The following is a 20,777-nucleotide window of genomic DNA, read 5'->3' as shown; positions in this document are numbered from 1 at the left end:
AGACTGAGACTTGAGGATTCAATATAAATTTTAGCTTGATATCTCCACTTGTTCCTTAGAAAAAGGCTGTTGACAGATAGACGGATAACAAAGAGATCGGGTTTCGTTTGAGGTTCGGAACCCTAAATCATATTTTCTATATTCTTGCGTAAAATAACATACACAGTGCATTGACGCGGTATTTTCTATAACCCTTTAGCATCTAATGCCCTAACTTTGGGAACATTTGAATTAAATATGTGACTGAAAACTTTATTTTATGCGCCGACAGCGAAACTTTTTTCATGGTGACATGTCAATGGTGTATAACGGAACTAATTTTTTCATGCTCGGAAAGTGCTTTACTAAGTGTTTTCTAAGTAGGAACTTAGGTGTCTATAACTTTCCCTCACTCATTTCAGAAATAAAACAATCAATTGTGCAAATAAGTTTATTTTGTACTTTCACTGATATAAAAATTCACCTCGTATAATATATTAAAGTTACAAAATTATTTACAAACATTTAATAATAATTTAATTCAAACTGTTTCACATTGCACAGACACTTTATTGTAATAATTTGAACCACATTGTGCCTTAAAAATCTTAATTCTTACTTATGAATGATATATTCAGTTCCTATAACATAAAAAACAAATTTAGTAGACTTGAAATCATGTAATTCTGATTTTACGGAAATGAAAATTAGAAAACTTAATCATTAAGTAATAAAAACAATCACAATTTTAAATGAAATTGTAACAAGTCCTTAATTAAAATATATGTTAAGATTGAAAATTAAAAACATAATTTACATAATCATAAGGTATAACAAAAACTGACCTGACATTTTTGAATTAGGTATATTAAAACAAAAAACAAATAAAACCTCTCACAATTGCTTTCATTATAAAAGATTCATATAAAATCTAGCCTCATATCCTCTAACATAATATTATTATATTACTGACAAACACATAACTACAAAGATGTCTAATAATAGAAAAAATAAGGGCCCCGTTCACAACTTTCTGATATGTTACTTAGCTTGCTTACTTGTCAGATAAATTGACAAATAAATAATAATGTATTAAGGGCCGATTTTTCAATGCTTGTGTAAAACTTATCCATCCAATAAAGTATTACACGATAATATTAAAATGTCACATAAACTGTCAAATACGGGCAATTAGAATATGTTTATAAAATGGCAGTTTTATACATTATTCGACGAATAAGTTTTAACAAAGGATTGAAAAATCGGCCCTAAAACTATCAGGGACATAACCAACAAGTGAAACTGACCCTTATTATTTCAAGACATCAGAACAGAAAAACTAGTTGATGCCAACATATTCACAGCCTCAAACAAATTAAATTGCATTTACAGCTAACTTACATACACTTATTGTTCACCAGTAATATAACAGTGTTCACATATGTACACTTTCACACAAACATAATAACACTTAGCATTAAAACTTAACACTAAAGCTGGTCACTTCGCACGAATATGCAAACCCACATTGCATTTGCAAATGTTTTTTTCCCTGCATGAGCAATGACATTCGTACATTTTACGTTTCCACGCAAGTTAGTGACTCACATTTTCAAATGTTTTTTACACTGCAGGAACGCGAACATTCGTACATTTTACGGATGTTATCACGCAAGTTAGTGATTCACAACATATGTTAATTTTTTATCACTGCATGAGCGCAAACATTCGTACATTTTACGAATGTTTTCACGCAAGTTAGTGACTCACAACATATGTTAATTTTTTATCACCGCATGAGCGCAAACATTCGTACATTTTACGAATGTTTTCTCAACACTAACACTAACGTATGTCGCTCACATTCGGACGAACACACACAACATTTGTTTTTTTTTCCACATATGAGTTCCCCACACTTTTAATAATGTTTTCACGCAAGTTAGTGTCACTTTTAACACTAAAACACTATAACTTGCAGTCTTTAACTGGAATTGTCGATATATTCGATCTCTATATGCTACGTGGACTGCATGGGCTGCGGTGCGAGCCTCCGCCATTGGTTCGACTGGTTCTCTTGTAGCTCTTCATTCTGGAATTAAAATTGTTTTATTGAATATGACTTCTGCAATATTAATCTGTATTTAGTTGAAGATTTCAATGGTTTAGTGTTTATAACAATTATGGAAGAAAAAAGAATACCAACCTAATAATTCATTGTTTACTGTCGTTTTTTGTGTTTTATTTATAGAAATAATAAACATTCTTATGATTATACTTGACTATAAAATGAAAAAATATGAAATGCTACATTTGATATTTAGTTTTATCCCATTCAAATGCTTTATAATTTTTAAACGCATAAAAGGCGGGTTCGCACCCCTTTCATCGAATTCTATTATTATTCTATTCTAAAAAAAATACCGAAAAGCTAATCAAATATGTATATTATTAAGAAAAATGTTTACCTGAATGATGGTAATAGATACCGTGTCAGGTTTGATGTCGTCCAGTTGTTGTTGTTGTAAGATCAAGGGATCTTCTGGCGACATTTGCCCGGCCTGTGTCTCCATACTTCTGAAATAATAAATCTGGTAATATATTGACAGTCAACACTCTGGCGTCTATTTAAGGAAAGTGAATCATAATACTGAAGTGTTTACTATCTTAATTCTTAATCACTACATAGTATAAAACAAAGTCGCTTTCCCTGTCCCTATGTCCCTTTGTACGCTTAAATCTTTGAAACTACGCAACGGATTTTGATGTGGTTTTTTTTAATAGATAGAATGATTCAAGAGGAAGGTTTATATGTATAATAACATCCATTAAATAGTGGAGAAGTACTGTTATTTTTGAGGTTTCTAATGTGATGTCGTAAAAAATTACATTTTTTCCGCTTACATTGCAAACGCAGGCTGAACCCTACGAGTTTTATCAAAATAATGTACTAAGTATTATACACATTGAAAAGGTCTACAGAAAAGTCCGCGATGGTATATATGTCTATCTCTTATGGATAACCCACAATAACTTTTTTTTGTCATTTACTTTTTACGACAAATAATTTTCGAAGCGATTTTAACCAATACAGCATTAATCCTTAACCAATTAAATACCTTGAATACATTGTTCATTTCATATAGATCTATATGGCCCTTTACACCGTATGATTTAAGTGAATATTTTCGAAGATATTACAGATTTAAAAATTGCGGGACGTAGCGTTTGCGGCGGTACCGGCCAGCCGCTATCGAAGCCGGAGCGGACCGCTATTTTTTTATATACAACGTTCACAGTTTTTCTGTAGTGTATTTAGAATCAGCATTGCACCCGTGCGAAGCCGGGGCGGGTCGCTAGTACTATTATAAAGGCGAAAGTTTGTATGGATGTTTGTTACTCTTTCACGCAAAAACTACTGAAACGATTACAATGAAATTTAGCACACATATAGAGGGTAACTCGGATTAACACATAGGATAGGTTTTATCCCGAAAATCCCACGGGAACGGGAACTATGCGGGTTTTTCTTTGAAAACGCGGGCGAAGCCGCGGGCGGAAATCTAGTTGAATAATAATGCACTCAGTAAATTTAAATGGTTTCAAATGTTATTATTTAAGTTGAAATATTACGATATTATACTGACCTCCGACTGCCAGAGTTGAACCGTCCCCCTTCACCTCGTATCCTGTTCATTGCGTGCCTGTGCCTCGACTCATGCAGGTATTTCTGTAAAATTAATATAACAACAGTTCAATATAAGTTATTTTTACAATAATAATTTTTGCTCAGCCACAACACATTATGGTAACTCCCTGCAAAACGTTCGGAACTGCTTACTTACACAAACAAATGTGATGATGAGACTTTCAGTAGTCGCTGCAGTTCTGCCAGTGGTCAGGCCCACGTCAAGACGGTCACGTATAAGTTCATTTCACTGACCTAACTGTCATCTGTTATACTCTGAATAGTGCATACTTACTCTGAATAGTGCATACTTCAATAGCCGCGTCCAGACCGACCGAGCGCGGCTCGCGAGTCCCGCTCGCGAGCCAATAGCTCGGCCGGTGTGGACGGCGCTCGGGCTTCCTCGGGCGCACGTTGGCTCGGCCGAGCGCCGCTCGACCGCGAGCCATGCGTTGTCGGTTTTTGGCGATGCTCAAAGGCGGCTCAGTCCGAGCGGCTCGCCCGGTGTGGACGGACATAACGACGCTCGCGAGCCAGAATCAAAAATGGATAAAGAAGACAGTATTCGCTTAATACAACTTTACGGAAGCTTCAAAATGTTATGGGATTCGAAAGATCCAGATCATTTAAATAAAAACAAGCGAGTTCCTGTTCCTTTAACAAACTGTTACCGTATTGGTTTCGGTTTTGGTACAATTTTTTAATCCAGATTTTTTGTTTCTTTTTTCTTTTTTTTATGATATATCCAGACAACACAAGCGCCGCAGCAGCTAATAAAACGTGGTTTTCCATCGTTATACGGAGATAAACTGAATGCTCAAACCGGCTCACCTTGGCTCGCGAGCGCGGCTCGGAACTTTTCACAAATAGCTCTGGTGCCACGGCTCGCGAGCAGGAAGTCTGAGCGCGGCTCGCGAGCCGCGCTCAGCCGGTCTGGACGCGGCTTATAACAAATTCCGTATGGAATGCACAAAAGAGCACGCTTGAGGATGCGCTTGTACTGGCGCGCGTGCACGTGCAGTGCGCGTGTGTGACGTACCGGCCGCTCCTTGGGAATGCGCCCCTGCTCGTGCAGCTTGGCGCGCGTGCACGTGCAGTGCGCGTGTGTGACGTACCGGCCGCTCCTTGGGAATGCGCCCCTGCTCGTGCAGCTTGGCGCGCGTGCACGTGCAGTGCGCGTGTGTGACGTACCGGCCGCTCCTTGGGAATGCGCCCCTGCTCGTGCAGCTTGGCGCGCGTGCACGTGCAGTGCGCGTGTGTGACGTACCGGCCGCTCCTTGGGAATGCGCCCCTGCTCGTGCAGCTTGGCGCGCGTGCACGTGCAGTGCGCGTGTGTGACGTACCGGCCGCTCCTTGGGAATGCGCCCCTGCTCGTGCAGCTTGGCGCGCGTGCACGTGCAGTGCGCGTGTGTGACGTACCGGCCGCTCCTTGGGAATGCGCCCCTGCTCGTGCAGCTTGGCGCGCGCGGCGCGGCGCTTGAGGATGCGCTTGTACTGGCGCGCGTTCACGTACAGCAGCGGCTCCTCGTCCTCGCCCGGCGCCTCCGCCGCGCCCGAGCCGCTGCCGCTGTTGTTCACCATCTGGTGGGACATAGTATCGTTCAAATATGAAACAGTTACGGTACGGCTACCGGCCGCACTCGCTCGCCGCATCGAGCATCGCGGCACTGAGTGCATGTGCATTATTTTAATTTATTACATTTCATGAAGCACAAAAGCAATGTAACTATGTTATAAAATATATATTTTTTTATACTTGATATAAAATTGGTTATCTTCTAAAACATACCATCACAATATTGGGTTGATTTATTATTTGCTGCGGTTGGACTGCATTGGCCACTTGCACTAAGTTTCCGTTTAAATTGATCACTGAAAATAAAAAAAATTATAACTTAAGATATACTAAAATGAAATGATGTTTAAAAATTACAGAAAATTAAATGATAAAGCTTTAATAATTACTGCAAAACAAAGAAAGATTTAATTTACATAAAAAGTAAAAACTAAAAACGAACAATAAACCTTGATAGTAACCTTCTTAATTTAATAAAAAAACTAGAATTATAAAAGTAATAATGAATCAATGCGAATTGTACTAAAATCATGTTACTCATTATTTAACATATATCAACTTAGGGCCGATTTTCAAAGCTTGGATAAAACTTATCCGTCCAATAAAGTATTACACGATAATATTAAAATGTCACGTAAACTGTCAAATACGGGCAATTAGAATATGTGTTTCAAATGGTAGTTTTATACATTATTCGACGAATAAGTTTTATCCAAGCGTTGAAAAATCGGCCCTTAACATAATAGGTACAACAAAATTAAATAAATAAATAATAAATAAATATTATAGGACATTATTACACAAATCGACATAGTCCCACAGTAAGCTCAATTAAGGCTTGTGTTGTGGGTACTAGGCGACGATAAATATAATATTTAATAAATACATAATATATATATATATAGATAATAACACCCAGACCCAAGAACAAATAATTGAGTTCATCACACAAATATTTGCCCTGACCGGGGATCGAACCCGGGACCGTCGGCTCAGTAAGCAGTTACTTTACCACTGCGCCAACCGCGTCGTCAATTACCTGCCGGTTGATGTATAACCTGGTGCGGGTCGATCTGCGGCTGTGTGGTGGTTGTAGGCTGGTAGAGGAACGTCTGTCCGTCTGGTGTCTGCACTAACTGCATGTTGCCGTTAGCACCTGAAAAATAATGAAAATTTCCTTTTGTTTTAGGTCTATCGTTTTGTTTTCCAAATAAGTTGTTATGTACGATAAAAATTGGTTGTCTGTAAAGTAGGTGATGAAGATCGAGATGTTTACGTGATAACATAATGCAGTGGCAGCGCTCGAGATGAGACGGGAGATCGGTCCGTCTCTCTCTCGTTATACCTGCGATCGCGCTCGTGAGGTTTTGGTGTGACACAAGTTTCTGAACATGTCACCTGACTAAAACGATTTTAAAAACGTTATCACGTTAAAAATAATCTTTTATTTGGATATGTTTATGTTTAGAATAGAACGGAATAGAATTAGAACAGAATTTAAAATATAATAATTCTTATAAAGCTAATCGAGAAAAATAATTGAACTGACACTGATAATTCTTTCACTGATAGAAAGTTTTAATATTCTAGTGATATAGAGAGATTTTACCCTTTTTTATTCTACTTCAAACCCAATGGCGCTGGAAGAAGCTGCTTTATGTTTCATTCATGTTACAAATGTCTTATGTCAGTCTTAACATTTACAATTTTAAAAGGTCTATCGTTTTGTTTTCCATATAAGTTATTACAATATAAATAACCTCTATGAAAATTAGAGATTTAACAAAATCATCAATTTTGTTATAGAATATTACATCATTCATACTTGGTAGAATTTTAATTTAAAATGTATATCTACGTAATGAACTTGATGCTTTACATTGTCATACAATGTCTAGTAATAAATGATTTAAAATATGCATGTAAATGTATATGTTTTACCTTGGATACTAGATAATGGCACCACTTGTAAGCCTTGTATCTGTTGTCCATTTGGTGCTGCTACCTGTAAAGTATTTTCAATATTTAATTAATTAAAAAAATACCTATTAAAAATAGCTTTGCCAAAACACAAATGCATTTCGAAAAAAATAGGTTTAAAAAAAGCTTTCGACTTAATTTTTAAATTGAATGAAGTTCTTCATGGCATGCATATAGCAAAATAAAATCAAAATCTAGTTATTCTACAGGTAGCCAATTAAAAATAAATTGGCAAATATAAGATTTTTGATAAAAGAAGGAAAAGGTACTACCACCTGGAGTTGTGGCGCTCCAATCTTGTGTGTGCATAAAATAAAATATATTTTTACATTTTATGTATATTTTTAGTTTGAACATGTCAAAATGAATGTCTGTACTATTATGACTTTTAAGTACTCTATACTAGAGATCAAACCCAGTATCTTTTGATTGACATTCTTACAACAAGTTCACAAGGATTTTATGCGTATATAATATTATTAACAATCTTATTGAAGTATGTAAGTTGTATTTTTCAGCTAAAAAGTGTCAATAGTAAAGTTGCAAAGCATCATCAAAATCAAATCAGGAGTTATTAATTCTATCACACATTAGCATTCTTATTTAGACTATAATTACAAGACAATCTATTTATTATAATAATCTTTTAATGTTTCTTTTCAACATGTTAACTATCTAGTTTATGTTAAAAGGTATAATAGCTATTTATTTTTATTTGTTAAACATTTTGGTTAGTATTTAATTACGATAAATACAGCTAAGGTAGCTAGCTAAGCCATTTGCCAGACTTTGCGGCCTCACTGGACGAGAGTTGCAGAAGACAGACAACACTGGCAAGAGTTGGGGAAACCTTATGCCACGAAACAAGATATATTTTGAGTTTAAGTAGTAAAACTGTAGGCTAAATAATAAGCCAAAGTCATACCTGTATAGCAGGAGCAGTTGAGGGTACTGTGTGTACAACAATTTGTTGTCCATTGGGGCCCTGTACCATGTGTGGACCACTGTTCATTTGTAAAACTTGTAGTTGCTGACCATTTAAAGTCACAACTTGAGTTCCATCAGTTGTTTGTATCTGAGCATGCTCCATTTTCTATCTGAAATGTTTTATACTATGTTCATTATGACAAAGCGAGAGTCAAACAGATAGGCACCCGTTACACGCTCAATCCAGATCACGATCCAAGTCAGGTGACGGATTGACGAATCTTTATGTGGATCGTCGCGACATTAGATGGTCAATCCAGATCATATCAGTCCACTGTTCGACATTGTCAAATGCACACGCATTCACAACCACTAAATAGATCTGAATAAGAACAAATCTTGTGCAGCAATAATTATTGCCTGTTATTTGAAAAAACGCGTGAAGAGGAAACGCTGGGTTAAACCGCGTGGCTACTAAAAAGGAACATCTATACACATTCGAACTTGTTAGATGAAATTTTATAGTACGGAAGAGGAAGAGGATTACGCAAATTACTACAGGATGAAGGAGGCATGTTTTGATCATCTGTTAAAAATGGTTACACCTGTGTGTTGTCGTCCCATACCATCGCGCTCCGAACGCAGACTGACGTAATTTGACAGCATGTTACATTACACGATCAATCTGGATCTCGATCAAAGGATCGAGATCGTTGATTTCTAAAAATCTAGATATTTTCTGATCAGATTTTACGATCCGTCAATCAAATACATTACACAGTCAATCTGGATTGAGATCAATGATCATGATCAAGGATCACATTCTAGATTGAGCGTGTAACGGGTGCCATACATTAAGAGGTAGGTAACTTTCAAAATTTACAAATAGGAAACCTATGTATATATGGTATGTATAAGCCTATGTATAAGCTCATATACCTACCGCCTTACCTACCGCAATCTGCAGATTGTTAGTCTTAAAAAAATTACACAACAAAAGAAAAATTGTTTGCAAACGGAATTTCCTGAAAACTCTGAATTACATTATTTCTTTATCAAAAAATTTCCGTGTCGTCATAAAACCAAGAAATTAATGCTACGTAATCAAAATGGCTGCGTTTGTCTTTTGAAATAATTTTTCTGAACATTTTTCTAAAGTTTACTTGTGAGCTTTATTTATTAATCCTCCCAAGCACTTGGAAATTTTCGACAATTATTGTAAACTTACATCGGATATTCCTCACTGGTTTTTCGATGATTGGTTGACAAAGGATAGACCAATGGCCGATGTCAATGATCACGAGAACGCAGTAGATTGGTTCGAGACATTACCACTCCCAAAGAAGCGCGGCTATTCTGTTCGCTCTGCTATCCAATGCTGATTCTTGTAATTAAAACTTTGTCTATGGAAAATCGAGGGGGCGGGCAAAATTTTACTAATGTTGAAATTAATGCTATAAAATCTAAGCTATAGCGTAATGTAAGGAATGATTCAATAAAAAATTATGCATATTGGTGTATTTGATTATAATATTTCTCTGATGTTTTTTTGCATGTAACTTAAATATAGTACGTTATGGTTAGATTAATTTATCACCAAAATTAAGAGAGTCATCAAATCATATCCTTATTATGAAGACCACTTGAAATAATTCATTGATTTATTATTAATATCTTTTATTTTTCTCAAAAGCCTTCTAGTCGGACGTAAAAAAATCGACGCGTCTTATTGCTCTATCCATAGACCAATATGTCAAAGTCAAAAAAGTTTTGAAACAACTGATTAATTTGTCGAAAGTTTTAAAGTGGTTTTAAACTTGCTGATAATTCTAATGTGAATTAAACAAAGCTTTACTATAAAATGAATTCAACAATATCTGACGATATAAGTAGGGAACATTTAGCTTCAGAAGCAGCTCGTTGTTTAAGTGAGTTAAACTTGTTTGAAATTAGAAACCAAATGTGTTCTCTTTTGTTTCATGCGTTAAAAATATTCTCACATGTCAACTATAATTGTCTTTCAGAAAATATATCTGCAAACAATAAAAACGTTTCGGAACTCCACCAAGAGTTATTAGAAGTAAATCTTTCAATCTCAGCGTATGTTGAGGAAAGTAAGAGACGATTGGCCGCTTTACGGTTAGACTTGGTAAACAGTGCAAACAGCTCACAAAAAGTTGTAGAAATACTGTCGAAGAAATAACCAGTATGTATAACAAAACATTATTGAAATATATTTTCGTTACATTCTTCTTCTTCTTTCAAGAATTAATTTATTTTGTATATCAAATAAACATGTTGTTTTATGTTACAGGCGCACAATGTCACATTCTCCTCAAACTCCTAAAAAGGGAACCAGTAAATTTAACAAAACTAAACTTTTCTCAATCCAAGAGTCTAACATAAACATAGGGTGTAAAAATAATAGACACCAAAATGTGAGAAACTTTATTTCTTGGTATAAACATATTATAGACAATGAAAGGCAGAATTTGGGACTCTATTTATCAGACGATATTACCATCCAGTGGTTTGGCAGAACCATAAGAACAAGGAAAAAAGTATTTAGCTTCCTTAAAAATGATGTGGAGTGCTCAAAACATTATTTCACCTCAGTGGATAGTATTGACAAAATTAAAATAAGGTCTAGATCGCCAAGGTTTGTATATATATATATTTTTTTCTTATCAAAATATATATTAATTCAGAAAAGATGTCAATAATCAATTTCTCTTTTCATCCTCTAAACAAGTAAAAACTTGTGTACTAAATGTGTTTTCATGCTCAATTAATCAATACAATATCAAGCAAAAAATCAATTAAACTGTTTAACTGTCTGCCTGTCTGTATTAACTTTTGTAAGTATAAACTAATTGAGGCATCTTTGTTTACAGAAAAAGTGAATCCTTTACCAGCCCATCATTTTCACCTGAAATAAAGAGAAATGGCAAGAGAAAATTATTTCAGGCAACTTGCAACAGTCCAGAATGGGCCCCAGGTTGCAAGCCTGATGATGAATTTGATGGCACAGACAGAAAACGTTATAAACTAACTAATAATGATTGCACCAAGTTTGAACACAATGACCAAAACACTAATGACATTAAGTCTAACAATTCTTTTGAAATTAACAACAAGGGTGATGGTATGGGGAAAAAGCAAAAATTGGAGCCAACTACTCCACAAAATGTGGAGTGTGGACAGGGTGATTGCATGCCTTCAACAAGCTCAGATTCTAACAGGTCACATGAAGCATTGAATGCTCAGTTGCCGAAATTAGCAGTAGAATGCAATGGCTATGTTGAGTTTACAAGATCTAGAAACAGTCACAACATTGATAGTCCAAAGTGGGAACGAAAATTCAAATTACAAATTAGCTACTCCATAGACCCTTTGAATGTGGGAGAATATATTATTTGGGGGATATTTTATAGTGATGAAAGTAAATGCAGAAGAAACCTTTTAGCTGCGTTTGATGAAGTTGCCAAGGATGAAGAGTTTAAACAAGTTTAAAGTTATTTTACACCAGGATCATCCAATGAATTGCATTTATAATTTTAATAATTATATTTACATTTTTATAAGTATTATATTATGTGTGGAAGCACACACTGCCATAATTATGACTATGATTTGATTATCTATGAAATTAGGATTTTATGCTGTCATGCTTCACTATAGAAGGAAATGTTATTTATTTTTATATACATACTATTTTTATATCTAAGCATGTTATTTTACTAAATACTCAACATCTTCCCAGTGTAGTAGGGCTGGATAATTTATATCTCTAGACTTATTATTTAGTCTGATTAGACATGTTGTTTGATTACAGATGTGTATTTTATAAATTAGGCTCAAAATAATGTTTAGGTTATAGATTGGATATAGATCTTAGTAAACAGTGGCCTTAAACTTGTAATATAAGACAGATTTACTCCAGTCAGTTTCATGCATGACTTGTAGGATTTTTTCTATTGACTATGCATTCTATTGTATTTTCCAATGTAATACCCATCAGAATTTAACATTCCAGATTTTTCTTTTCCTTTGTATTAGTATGACAATATGGAAATAAATTTAATGTGGTCCAACTGTTAATTTTCACTATTATATAAATGGTTTGTAACATTTTAAATTAAGGATTTTTGTATTGATATTCATTAATTTTACATTTGTAGAAAACCATAACTGTTTGAAGGTATTAACTCTTATAATTTGAGTTAACTATACGGGACCAAATTGTTACTTTTTAATATTATTTTTAAAAATGTGACAATTTTTATGTTTAGGTAAAAACTGTTGTATTGTAGTGTATTAGTTTTTAAAGATTTGTGTTACTTATAAAGTAATTAAACATTAGAATTATTTTTGTTATATTTGTCTTTAAGAATGGTGTTGCTGTTTGCCTTTAAGAAATAAATGCGAAATATAAAATTGTGTTTCTTATTTTTCAACAGTTTTCCCAAAATTTTGACCAATTCATATATCATTTACCTACACTAATTCTAACTTGATATTATGTTATCTCAAGTATTAAAGTTACATAAAATAATGAAAGAAATAAATATTGACAGATCTATATTTCTGGCACCATTATGGCAAATAATTTTAAATAAAAAAATTCTCATACAATCAGTAAAGTAATTGATTTATGCTGCATACATACCGATCATAACATAAATACCAAAGTTTTCAGTAAACTCTTGCAAGTGTGAGCTAAATTATTATTGATGCAATTCCTTTGTTTCCATTATGTCGCATTACTATACACTAAATATATTTTCCATTGAAATCACTCTAAAATAATTATATGATTTCAAATACATCCATAAAAAAATTATACACAGTTTATAGTAATGCGACTTAGTTTGTATACAGCATAAGTCCACAGAAAAATACATATACCTGATATTGTATATTAAATTGTGACAAAATGAAACTGGTATCATAGAGCCAATAATCAACAAATACATTTAAGCCGGCTACTCACCTGCAGCAGACACAATATTGGAACAATCTCAGTTGGTCGGCGGTCAGAGCAATTTCAGATGTTCTCTAAATTGCCCGTGCTTGCCTATACACATCATAAATAAGGAGCCAATTTAGGGTCCAATACCAATATTGCCCCTGCTGCAGGTATGTGATTGGCCGGTTTTAATGGTATTGTAACAATTGTGATATAATTGTTTATTGTAGAATATACAAAACTAGCAACTAATCCTAACACCCATATAAATTTAGGGTTCAAATTCGTCATATAAAATGCTAAGAGGAATGAAGTAGTAAATGTTTTAGTAAAAAGAAACATTGAAAGCCTCATAGATATACAATTACAAAAATTAAAATAATACTTTTATTTCCAAGGCTATACTGAGAATATAATTCCTATGTTGATTATTTTGCTGTGTAGATAGATTCTGAATTGCTTTTTAACCCATATTTTTACAATAAAAAATAAATGTTTATTTATAGCAAACCAAATTAAAGCAAGATGTATTATGATGTTTATTTTACACAAATAATGTCAAAATTCACCATATAATAGTCAAATATAGTTTCTAACACCAAATGAAAGAGATTCTAACGTGGTGTAGGTCGAAAATCTATCTAGCAACAATAAAATAAAATAATTCAGATAATATCACTATAAATAATCCCCAATATGAATTTTTACAGTACAATGCGGTCACATTAACTTGACGCATGGTCCATGGGCAAAATGACAAAATGACGACATCGAAGCCATGCAGCATGGCTTTGATGACGTTATTTTGTATCGGTAACAGAGATGCTAACCATACTGAGGATTGCCGGGCGAGCTAAGGGAATGCGGGGGGAAGCAGGCGGGTTCTCGCATTCCAGCGATGCGTCAAGTTAATGCGTTGTAGGTATCCATTAATTTCTATAAATTGCTATGTACTTAAGAAAATATCATGCAGTACTTATATTACTAATAAACAATACATTGATTATACACACAATGGAAGAAAACATGTTTTCACAAGCATAACATATTTTTAAATTAATAATAATATTGCAACAATAGCTTTCACTGGATCGGACATTGCCAAAAAATGTATCAATGCCGAATTTTTAGAATCTAGAGAATTTAAAAGATTTTAATTTTTATATGATCATGAGCACCATGTGTTGATACAGTTTAACATGTTGATGGATTTGGAGTAATAAAATTATGATAAAGAACAGGGCAAGTGCTTATTTATTTTACGATAACTAAACAACAAAACAAACAAACTTATTTAATGACGAATTTAGAGCATTATTGCACTAAACCTATGTGAGTAATTGACTTAATTTTTTGAAAAAAGTATTTGATTTTAAATATCTCCTTTCATCAACATGTTAATTTAACATTACAATGTATTTATACTTACAAATTGCTTATTGGGTTCAAGAATCACTAATTTTTAACAATCTTGACAATACTTGTAACAATTGTAAAAATATTTTAACAAAAAACCTCAAAGTAATAAAAATACATTTTTATCATAACCATGAGGCCTTGGTTATTAGATAATCGGCAGGTTGTTACAACTGCGGATCAATGTCATTACCATCATTGAATACATTAGCATCTTCAATTTCTTCCCTGGCATTATCCTCAATAACAGGTTCATTGACTGGGTTTAAGGCATTGAGTGAAGAACTTAGTTTAGGTGGTTGAGCTGCTGGGGTTACCTTTGAGGGTACAGGAGGATTGGGTGCACTTTTAGTAGTCATAGATGATTTTAACCTCAAAATTTCCTTTTCAAGCTCATCAATTTTCTGTTTACGTTCTTCTAACTGACTAGTCAACGTCTCCTTCTCCAGTCGCAAAGTATCCAAAGTAGCTGATTTACTCACTTGTAAATTCTGTAATGATTGCAGTTCCGTTTTACATAATTCGACGTCAACCAAAGTTCGGTTAACTTTTGCATCAGATTTGGAAAGTTTATCCTTGTAATCCGTTAAGTCGTTCGCTAATTGAACTTTCTGATTCTCCAATAGATTTATTTTTGTATTAAAACTATCCTTTTGTTGTGAGTGACGCAGGGATTCTTCCATGCAAGTTGTTTGCTGTTTTGAGCACTCTTGTAATTGGGTACTAAGTTCACTTACTTTTTTTTGTAATTCAGTCTCCATACTCCAACTATTGAATAGTGAAAGGGTAAGTAAGAAACACACGGCAAACACAATATACATTGGCCAACGACGCATGTTTTCTAATCCCATATTCCGAAGACACCCAAAAATAAGTACAAACAGTACCAATTATTAAATAAAATTTGTTCTTTTGTATGGATTAAAAAAAACTCGCGAATTATAAATAAAGAGCGGCAGACGAAGACATGGTTATATCAAGCGACAAACAATAATTTACAAGCTGACATCTGACAGACCACAGATTAAGTATTAGTTACTGACAGACAATAATAAATCAAATGTCAATAGCCCTATAATCCGTGCATTACAGATTACTTGCTCTGTGGTCCGTGCCCTAGTCTAGGAGGAGGACGTCGTCAAATATATTTTATCGCTATCTTATTTCGCTACCTATTCACTTTTCACTATGGCATGCTATGGCTTAATATTATTAAGTGAAATCTTATCCTTACTCTTTACGCCACTTGCGTTGAGATCTTATATAACAGTTATCTTTAATTATAGGTACTAGACATAAAAATTAAAAATAGCATAATGCTACACAGTTTGCCATCATGTCACAGGCTGTATTCAGAAAGAAAGCTGGAAACTTATAAGCGCTTGTCAGCGCTGGTTCGTTCTACACACAGGTTCTACACAAAGGAAGCAGGTTGAAGCAGACCAATACAATTTTTATATCGCAGCGCCCAGCGCTGACCACGCGTCTTGAAGGCTGAAGCTTGTCGGAACCACAGAGCAAGTAATTTAGTAAACTTGTCGGCACTTATCGGCGTGGGTTCATATAGAATTCTATTTTCCTGCGCGGGTTACCAGCGCTGACAAGCGCCGGTAAGCGCTTATAAGTTTCCAGCTTTCTTTCTGAATACGGCCATATGAATGTAAACCACATGTAAACCATCTATGGAAATATATAATATACCTATATTTCCGTGATGTAAACTTACTTTTTTAAATGACCTTTAAATTCCATACATTTGTGTTAATGTATTGAGTCTAGACTAAGGGTGTATTCAGAAAGAAAGCTTGAAACTTATAAGCGCTTATCGGCGCTTGTCAACGCTGGTTCGTTCTACACAAAGGAAGCAGGTTGAAGCAGACCAAAACAAATTTTATATGGGAGCGCCCAGCGCTGACCATCGCTTGTTGAAGCTTGTCGGAACCACAGACATGTATCAAGATAGACTAAGCGAGTGTATGTACTTCCCGTGTCCAAACTAAGTTTATGAAACTTACTTGACGCTGGCCTACACTCAGTCCGCGCTTGCAGTTCGCCAAGGAAAGACGTGAAGCTGAATAAAGTAAAATGCCGAATTGCGCCGTTATAAACTGTAGGAACTCCACAGCTGTGAGTGGCCGAGTTATCGGAGATGTTTCCTTCCACCGGTAAGTAATTTTCTAATCAGAATATGCACTATTTATTTTAAAATCAAATAAAGAATATCTGTGGAAAACGATCGTGACAAACATGGATACCAAACCATACGGAATGATTCGGAATACATTGCGGCTTTTACTTGGCACGGTAAAGATCGCGTCGTATGATAATAAGCAATGAATAGCGTCTTCTCATTTTTCTGTCCAATTTTGTGGTTAGTGATGTTCATTTGATGCAACAGTTCTCGATTATAATCGATTTTATAATCGAAAAGAAAAATGATAATATGAAGGAGCAATTTTTCAGAAAAAAAGGCATTTAATACGACTTGACCTAGAACTTTTAAGTATTTTAATACAAAGGTACTAAAAATAAATATTATGACATGGACGCCATTAGTTAAAGTGTCATCTTGGGAGTTTTTTTAAGAAAACTCCTTATTGCTTAGACTATGTTTGTTTTTTCAGTTTTCCAAGTAACCCGAACATAAAAGAAAAATGGATTGATGCAATGGGACATAAAGATTGATTGATTGACAGTTTAATTACTTTCTTTCGATGGCCTCGCTAGTACGTAGTACATGGTAACTCAATGGGCATATGTAAGAAAAAGCTAAAACACATTAGTTTACTTGTTAGAATATTAAAAGGTTTATAACTTTATTTATTGTCTATGGTAATTAACATTTTTCTGTCTTGAATCGATTTAGTAATCGATTACGATTCATTTATTTGACTACCTCTTAGACATATATCTATTTTGATCTGATTTATTTCGATTTACTTCGATGGGATAGGACGATACTAGAATCGCCGCGCGAGTGGCGTCCTAATCGATTAAGCGTAAAATGAAATTACCATCACTAAAAAGCGCTCGTGACGTCATAACGCGTCAAGGTCAGTACAAAAAATATGACACGCTTGGTTTTCATACAGATCGCGGTACTTGCGTTGTCTACTTAGTACATGTCTGTGGTCGGAACTTGTCGGCGCCGATCAGCACATAATGGCGGCTGGCGCATGTTCATATATTTTCCTGCACGGGTTACCAGCGCGCGTAAGCGCTTATAAGCGCTTATAAGTTTCAAGCTTTGTTTCTGAATACGCCCTTAAGCTCGTTTATGTAATTTATAACATAAAATATATTCAGGTTATCTCAGATTACCATTAAAAGCTACTAAGTACCATTAAAAGGTACTATAATATTATTTCTATTTCTATACATATTTAAAAAATAAGCTGTAATGTCGTTGAGCGTGTTTTTCTTTGGTTTAATGGGCTGACATGAACCAATACCAATTTATTTTTAATATTATAATAATAATTACACACCACTCGAGCCCGAGACTCGAGCCAAAACAGCTTTTTTTTAAAACGAGACAATTAAATGAGAACTGGCAATTTCTTCATATTATGTCTTAATTCTATTGTTTATGCATTGTATTCTATGAACCATAGACCACTATCCATCATCGACTTCTTTGGTTTATAGCCACGAGGTTTTTAGTAATATTTCAATTTTTTCGTGAAATAATAGAAAGATTATTCACATATTTGTGACAAAATGCCACCCAGCAACCCTCTACCGCCTAAAGAAAATGCTTTATTTAAAAGAATTTTGGTAAGTTTCCTAGTAAACATAGTATTCGATTGTAAGTGGCTTGTCATTTTACGCTATTATTACTAAATAAAAATTAATTACAATCGTAAGTCTATGCGAATTTAATTGTTAATTTATAAGTTAATTATTGGTTGTGACTAATAATATCTTCCATCTGTAATATACTTAGTACTTGCTGTCATTTAGTAATAATTGTTTCTTCTGTAGGTATCTTATAATAAATAAGGTTATCAATAAACTGTTATTCTTTTTATTTCAGCGTTGCTATGAACACAAACAATATAAAAATGGCTTGAAGTTCGCTAAGCAAATATTATCCAATCCTAAATTTGCAGAGCATGGAGGTAACATAAACATTTTTTACTATAGTATATAAATATACTTTGATAGAAATATGTACGATATTTATTAATGTTTTACAGAGACATTGGCCATGAAAGGATTGACTTTAAATTGTCTTGGACGTAAGGATGAAGCATATGAATATGTTCGTAGAGGTCTCCGCAATGAATTAAAGTCACCTGTTTGTTGGCATGTGTATGGTTTACTTCAGAGATCGGATAAAAAATATGATGAAGCAATTAAATGTTACCGTAATGCTCTTAAATGGGAAAAGGAAAATATCCAGATCCTCCGAGATCTGTCTTTGCTACAAATACAAATGAGAGACCTTGAAGGTTACAAAGTAAGTAATATTTTCATAATATTTTAGGAAGTATGTATGTGTTGCGTGTTTATATATTTAGTAAATTTGCTGTTAAACTAAAGCTGAGTCTTACAATTTATCTTATAAGATATTTTATATTTACAATTTCGTGAATGAATAATCCCATGGCTCTAACAAGACCGCCTCCTTGGTACAGTGGTTGACGCGTGAGCGTAGAACCGAGGGGTCCTGGGTTCGATTCCCGGTGGAGACGAAGAAAAAAAAAAATGTCTCGGTCTGGCAGGACACAGAAGGCTGATCACCTACTTGTCCCTAAAGAAAATCGATCAGTGAAACAGATGTATGATTATTGCATCTGCCCCTTACCCCACTACGGGGACACGGGACTTCACTTTTTCTAACAAGACTTGTTAATAATAATTATAAGAATTATTTAAATGAGCAATGAGTACTGTATATATAATTAAATTGGCAATAAAATAATTATAACATTCCATAAGCAGTATAATATGTGCTGATTTGCTTCCAATAAGTTATGTAACAACAGCAATTTATTGATTCTAGTCTATATACATAATTGTATTAATCATCTATTTATAGTACACATTTATAGATTGTAAAAATGAAGATTTCGTTTAAATTTTAATAATAGCATTTGAATGATGCAGTTTATATATCATAATAGCTTAACAAAGGGATATCAGTCCTACAGTGTTTAATTAAGTATGAATATTCTCTAACTGAATTTATTTTTGAAGCTGAATATTTTAATAACATGATTTATTTCATTTAAATATAAAACAATCATTGTTTTCAGGACACTCGCTACCAATTGTTTATGTTGAGACCTACCCAAAGAGCATCATGGATCGGTTTTGCTATGAGTTATCACCTCCTGGGTGACTTTGAGATGGCAAACAGCATCCTGGATGCCTTCAGAACAAATCAGATGAAGGGTCCATATGATTATGAGCATTCGGAATTGCTTCTCTACCAAAACATGGTATTGGCGGAGTCTGGACAATACGACAGGGCATTGTCACATTTATTAAAGTTCCAAACACAAATTCTAGATAAGTTATCAGTGAAAGAAACCTCTGGTGAATATTATTTAAAATTGAAGAGGTAATTATCATGTGACTTGATATGTTTTTTAGTAATATTATAAGCTAAGAATTATGCTTTTATAAAATTAAGTCACAAAAACAGTCTAAAGTATGAATTGCCATTCATACTTAGTTACTTAATCATTTCTTGCCACATCTTAAAACTGTATTTTTCATTATTAATGAAAGGCTTATTATTTTTCAAATGAAATTTTATATTTTATACATTAAAGAGCATGGAATATACAGTAATGTTATGAATGTTTGAAATACTAGGTATATAGTAGTAAATTTATTACAGTTCAGTATATTTATTTGGTTTGCACTTTTTTTATCATGCCTTTCAATTGGCACATGTTTGTGAATATGATGGAACCAGATATCATACAATTCTCTTCACTAGTTAAAGCACTTAATTTAATGCAAAATGTACTACTGTATAAAAGTATACTGTGGCAAATAATCTGTAATGCTATTATATTACTATAATATTATTTCAGGTTCAAGGAAGCAGAGTCAGTGTATGAGGATTTGTTAAAGAGAAATCCGGAGAATGTGATGTATTACCAAAAGTTAATAGAAGCTAAGCAGCTTAGCAACCCCGATGAAAAAGTGGCCTTCTTTGATGTATATAAGTAAGTATTGAGTATAAAGGCATTTGCGATTGAATATTATCTATTTTTGTTACCTTT

The 20,777-nt window shown here is 34.1% G+C and overlaps 4 protein-coding genes across 6 annotated transcripts in view; 2 read left to right on the top strand and 2 right to left on the bottom strand.

Annotated features, from left to right (window-relative positions):
- Positions 1 to 416: 416 nt before the first annotated feature.
- Positions 417 to 9,535, bottom strand: Nf-YA (nuclear factor Y-box A). Of its 3 annotated transcripts, none has more exons than XM_089711485.1 (9): positions 9,379 to 9,535; positions 8,149 to 8,320; positions 7,185 to 7,248; positions 6,283 to 6,399; positions 5,457 to 5,539; positions 5,087 to 5,248; positions 3,627 to 3,709; positions 2,448 to 2,556; positions 417 to 2,071 (listed from the first exon to the last, which is right to left on the bottom strand). In XM_089711485.1, the coding sequence occupies exons 2-9, from the start codon at positions 8,311 to 8,313 to the stop codon at positions 2,000 to 2,002; spliced, it is 855 nt and encodes a 284-aa protein (XP_089567611.1). In that variant the 5' UTR covers positions 8,314 to 8,320; positions 9,379 to 9,535; the 3' UTR covers positions 417 to 1,999. The 3 variants fall into 3 exon arrangements, with proteins under 3 accessions (XP_089567611.1, XP_089567613.1, XP_089567612.1); XM_089711487.1 differs by having other exon boundaries at positions 2,448 to 2,553; XM_089711486.1 differs by lacking the exon at positions 9,379 to 9,535 and adding an exon at positions 9,094 to 9,371.
- Positions 9,536 to 9,907: 372 nt separating this feature from the next.
- Positions 9,908 to 12,569, top strand: LOC149476979 (uncharacterized). The gene is made up of 4 exons (XM_089711542.1): positions 9,908 to 10,078; positions 10,175 to 10,356; positions 10,465 to 10,809; positions 11,045 to 12,569. The coding sequence occupies exons 3-4, from the start codon at positions 10,472 to 10,474 to the stop codon at positions 11,661 to 11,663; spliced, it is 957 nt and encodes a 318-aa protein (XP_089567668.1). The 5' UTR covers positions 9,908 to 10,078; positions 10,175 to 10,356; positions 10,465 to 10,471; the 3' UTR covers positions 11,664 to 12,569.
- A 149-nt stretch (positions 12,570 to 12,718) lies between these two features.
- On the bottom strand, positions 12,719 to 15,537 carry LOC149476978 (uncharacterized). The gene has a single exon (XM_089711543.1). It carries the CDS (start codon positions 15,384 to 15,386, stop codon positions 14,703 to 14,705), a length of 684 nt encoding a protein of 227 aa, XP_089567669.1. The 5' UTR covers positions 15,387 to 15,537; the 3' UTR covers positions 12,719 to 14,702.
- Positions 15,538 to 18,135: 2,598 nt separating this feature from the next.
- The window catches only part of Naa15-16 (N-alpha-acetyltransferase 15/16), an 88,592-nt gene continuing 85,950 nt past the window's right edge, over positions 18,136 to 20,777 (top strand). Inside the window, exons 1-5 of the mRNA XM_089711093.1 lie at positions 18,136 to 18,312; positions 18,572 to 18,656; positions 18,735 to 18,997; positions 19,797 to 20,104; positions 20,586 to 20,720. Coding sequence (XP_089567219.1) covers positions 18,256 to 18,312; positions 18,572 to 18,656; positions 18,735 to 18,997; positions 19,797 to 20,104; positions 20,586 to 20,720 — 848 coding nt within the window. The 5' untranslated portion in view covers positions 18,136 to 18,255. The remainder of the gene's footprint in view (positions 18,313 to 18,571; positions 18,657 to 18,734; positions 18,998 to 19,796; positions 20,105 to 20,585; positions 20,721 to 20,777) is intronic.

This window comes from Colias philodice, chromosome 26 (genome assembly GCF_061535455.1).
Source record: "Colias philodice isolate Cphi_HAF_F1 chromosome 26, ilColPhil1 Martin Lab GWU primary, whole genome shotgun sequence".
Taxonomy (NCBI): domain Eukaryota; kingdom Metazoa; phylum Arthropoda; class Insecta; order Lepidoptera; family Pieridae; genus Colias; species Colias philodice.
The sequence above is the reverse complement of the archived record's forward strand: the minus strand, read 5'-3'. Positions and strand labels throughout refer to the sequence as shown.

Excerpts from the sequence above, each read along its gene's own strand:
- LOC149476978 (XM_089711543.1), bottom strand. The coding sequence starts at position 15,386 with ATGGGATTAGAAAACATGCGTCGTTGGCCAATGTATATTGTGTTTGCC.
- LOC149476979 (XM_089711542.1), top strand. The coding sequence starts at position 10,472 with ATGTCACATTCTCCTCAAACTCCTAAAAAGGGAACCAGTAAATTTAAC. Across the intron at positions 10,810-11,044 it reads ATAAGGTCTAGATCGCCAAG|AAAAAGTGAATCCTTTACCA; the intron begins GTTTGTATATAT and ends CTTTGTTTACAG.
- Nf-YA (XM_089711485.1), bottom strand. The coding sequence starts at position 8,313 with ATGGAGCATGCTCAGATACAAACAACTGATGGAACTCAAGTTGTGACT. Across the intron at positions 5,249-5,456 it reads ATCAACCCAATATTGTGATG|ATGGTGAACAACAGCGGCAG; the intron begins GTATGTTTTAGA and ends ATGTCCCACCAG. Across the intron at positions 2,557-3,626 it reads TTCAACTCTGGCAGTCGGAG|AAGTATGGAGACACAGGCCG; the intron begins GTCAGTATAATA and ends TTATTATTTCAG.